General features: G+C 33.2%; 1 protein-coding gene across 1 annotated transcript; it reads right to left on the bottom strand.

Moving 5' to 3' along the window:
* Window positions 1-34: 34 nt before the first annotated feature.
* On the bottom strand, window positions 35-2,496 carry LOC106868152 (pantetheinase). Its single transcript, XM_014913288.2, has one exon. It carries the CDS (start codon window positions 2,479-2,481, stop codon window positions 1,063-1,065), a length of 1,419 nt encoding a protein of 472 aa, XP_014768774.2. The 5' UTR covers window positions 2,482-2,496; the 3' UTR covers window positions 35-1,062.
* Between the last annotated feature and the right edge of the window lie 1,772 nt (window positions 2,497-4,268).

Here is a 4,268-nt window from a genome sequence, read left to right as displayed (position 1 = left end):
ATTAAGAGGGGAAATATTTGAGCTTTAACAAAAATTTTATTTCAAAAGTTTTTTATTCGAAATTATCTATTGATGTGGTTGAATAAACATATAAACATTGCAATAAATCGGTTTGTTATAATATTGCAAGAGGGGTGGGATACTGCAATTTCAGCATATCAGTTTTATACATTCAATACATTATATATATATGATTTCCTTTTGAATAGGCAAACAGAAATTCCTTTAGAATAGTTTGCTGACGATAAAATAATACACTGGTGAATTCGGCTGTTCTTTGAACAGCAGATTAAAACGGGTTTTTTTTGCTTGTTTTTTTTTCCATCATGAATCAATTATTCTAAGATATGAGATTATATAAAAAATTAAAAAAACGTATATTGAACAAGCAGTCATATTAATTGTTAAAAGTTAAAGTCTAAAGTTTTTCATCATCGCATCTTCCAAATGTAAGGAGCAAATTTTAAAAAAAGCTATAAAAGTTTGCGATTAAATTCATATATTGTTTTGGTTTTTTTTTCTAAAATATAAAACTATTTTAATGAATCGTTTTTGTTATTTGTTTTTTAACATATCTTTAGAAAATGCCCTAGCCTACTGAGTGAAGAAATGAGTCGTTGTATGGGTATATTCTGATTAAGATATCCCGTTTTATCTAGTGATATGTGTGTGTGTTTATGTTTGTGTGCATGTGTATGTATATATATTTCAGTATATACATGTGTATAAATAGTGAGATTACCGGTGTCCCTGGCGTGTTGTTTAAACAAAACAAAACGCGTTTAAATGGACTCGGTGTTAATAAAATACATATACACACACAGACAGACATATATATACATACATACATATATATATATATATATATATATATATATATGCATACATAATATGCATGCATGCATATATATATATATACTTATATATTTGTGTGTATGTAGCATATATCTGTGTGTGTGCGTATATGTGTGCAGGTATGTATGTATATTTCATTTATATGTCTACTCATTTGTGTATCTATGTGTGTAAATAGATTATATTTTAAACGGATGAGTTCTGCGATCAAGAGAAGCTAAGTACTGAAAGGATAGTCCCCATGACTACAACAAATACTGTGGGAGTAAATCTTGACACTGCACCGTTCTTTCTGTCAGATCTTGTTCTCCTGTCCTCACTAGGGAAGCTTGACTTAAATGTAGTAATATATTTGTCCTCGTTATAGATCCGTCCAATCATTGTTGCTGAATGCAAGGGATTGTTGAACATACGTTTTGAGTTTATTTTGCCATGTTCATACTGCCACACATCATCAAGAATTTGATCTCCTTTATTCATAAATACCACCTGTGGATAAATATGATCAGCCGTGAAATTATAACCAGAAAGACCAAATCTTGCAAAGTATGTATTAGCAGAGAAGATTTCCTTCCCGCATATTCTATTACAATTCATGACTGTGCAGATCTCAAAGTACATGCGTCTGTCTAGAGCATTTATCATGCCCTTGTAGATCCCCAGGCTATATTTCTCCGTTTCTAAAGATTCGGGAGAGTAATCTACTTTACAACAGAAAGAACCACTACATATGCTTACATTATCGGTGTATTTTGTCAAATCTACAAATTTAAAACGAATTTCTTCACCGAGCATTTTGACACTGTGATACGAGAATTTGCCAAAGGAAACTGATAAATAAGGAATGACTGGTTTCTTTGGTCTTGAATAACGATTCATTTTCACATGTTCAATGATTAAGTGGCCTCTTGAAGAATCAGGTTTGTTATAATAGGAACTTTCACTATATGGGAAGTAAATTCCACTTCCATGTGACCCAATGTTTGTGTCATGTATAGTAGCAGCTAGTACGTTAACCTCATTTCCAATTGCCCAACTAGAGTGCCATTGAACACTACTAAGCAAAGGTGAATTCGATCGCCAAACATTGGGAATAATTATGTTCTTCACTTTCCGCTTATCTAATAATTCCGTTATTGGTTCTTTCAACATTGTGTCATAAGAACTCACTACGGCAAATTTGTTCTGAGTAGTCTCGAAAACGGCAATACTGAATTCATCCGGGCTGTCAAAATATGGTTCATTCAACAAAGCTTTTCTACGGTACTTGGCTACGAGATTTCCTTTCTCCGAAAACACAACCGTACTACTGTAATGGAAATAACTATGGCTAGGGCATTTATAATTTGTTCGGCGGCTGCATCTTGCTTTCTCGCCTAAGCTAGCCACAATGTGTATTCTGTTATCTCTTGCTAAACAACTGAGCTTCTTCTGGATAACATAATCATCTTCATCCAAATCTCTTTCTTCGCACGGGTTCCACTTGGCATGTCCTACCTCAGGTATTGTTTCTAAGAACGGATGAATAGAGTCATGGCTGTGCATTGCACCAATGTCAAATACTCCGAACAATCCATATTCAGGAAATACGATTACATCAGCTCTCTGCAAAAGAAAAGCGAGCATATATACACAGAAATATATAATTTACATATAAATACATAATTTAAATAATAATAATCATAAAATGACATTAATATAAGCTAAGAATATGTACATCAACATAAGCTATATTTCGGTCTGATTCCATCTTGAATGTATCTGCTCCTGATCTCTAAATCCTCCTGCAATAATCTTTCGTTAGATGAATTTTATCGTATGCAATCTTATATATATTTATATTCATAAGTTCTAATCATTTCTTTTCTTCGTAATTTGACTGTTCCGAAGAAAATTATTACATTTGTATCTTTCTCAGATAACATTCTTCTATTTTATATTGAAAGGTTTCTTTATATATCATAGTGAAACACCAGACATAAAAGTATTTTTTAAATATAAATGCCTATATTTGTCTCTAGATGTGCAAGCAGAAGCCTTTATTTGAGCGATCCAATTTCAGAAGTGTTTCATCGAATGCAACATTTTTCCTGTTTTTTATTTCATATTTTAAAAGCTTTTAGACATCTTTTCTAGTTAGAACTTTTCATTTATTCTCATTGCTAGATTTGAAAGGTGCTAACATCAGCTATCAATTTGACAAGTCCGAGAAACTCAATTGTTTTCACCACGCCCAGATCACTACGAATCATCTATTTATTTAATTTGTTTTACCTATTTCAGTCATTGGACTGTGGTTATGTCGAACAAGTTAATCCCAGTACTTATTTTTTAAGTCTTGCACACGCGCGCGCGCATACACACACACACATATACATATATGACGGTCTTACACACAGTTTCCATCCACCAAATTTACTCACTGGCCTTCCCGAAGTGACACCTGCACAAAGTGCTCTGTTGAGCTGATTGCGAAACGTGATTGCAAAACGGGCTTCTTTCACCATACAGCCATACCTACAACAGTAATGACTTTCTTTTTTACGCTGACACCAGGCTAGAAATTCATAATAGAAGAATACAGACGATTGAACTGACTCCTAGTACATTACTAGGAACCATCCTTATCCATCCAGCGACATGAAAGGCAAATTAGACCGTGGCGAATACTGTTAGACAATTGTCCAACTGTTATACAGATTCTACCGTAAATATTAATAATTCTGCAGTGAATATCAATAAAATTATTGCTATATTAAATATAGATTGTCTTATTTTGACGGCTTGGCTCTAGGAAATAAGTTCTATGTGCACATATCTACATAATCATAAATGGATCTAGATTTATTGTTTTATGGCTATAAACGAGTAAATGATGCTATTGATAAACGAGTAGATGATGCTATTGATTCAATTTATTGCAGTATATTAGAACACACTTCATTAATCTCACAGGCTTGAACTTTAAATGTTAAAGACGCTCCGATAGCCCTTCAACTCACAAATACGAAGCAGTGAACCAAAAATGAATAAATAAATTTGATTTCATTATCTCATTTATCTCCATTGACCAAATGAAAGTATTGTACACTTTAGACCAAGTTAAAAATTAACATCACTATCTTATAGTCAATATCTTATCATTACTATTAATTCAATTAATATCTACTTTTGAAAAGCTGTATTGCGTAGAAACCTAAGTACGCTGAACGAGCTAGCAGAATCGCCATAGTACCGGACAAAATGCTTAGCGGCATTTCTTCCGACATTATATTCTGAGTCCAAATACCCCTGAGGTCAACTTTGCCTTCCAAAATTTGAAACACGGATTATATAAGATGGGAGTTCTAACAACACAACCGGGAAATAATATGTCGACATACGTCTTTTATTCAGTTGAGGTGACTAGTGAC

The sequence above is a fragment of the Octopus bimaculoides genome, chromosome 3, assembly GCF_001194135.2.
Source record: "Octopus bimaculoides isolate UCB-OBI-ISO-001 chromosome 3, ASM119413v2, whole genome shotgun sequence".
In the NCBI taxonomy this organism is placed as follows: domain Eukaryota; kingdom Metazoa; phylum Mollusca; class Cephalopoda; order Octopoda; family Octopodidae; genus Octopus; species Octopus bimaculoides.
Note: the sequence above shows the minus strand (reverse complement) of the source record. Positions and strands in the feature narration are given on the sequence as shown.

Bases quoted from the DNA above. Each gene is read 5' to 3' on its own strand.
- LOC106868152 (XM_014913288.2), bottom strand. From the start codon at position 2,481: ATGCTCGCTTTTCTTTTGCAGAGAGCTGATGTAATCGTATTTCCTGAA.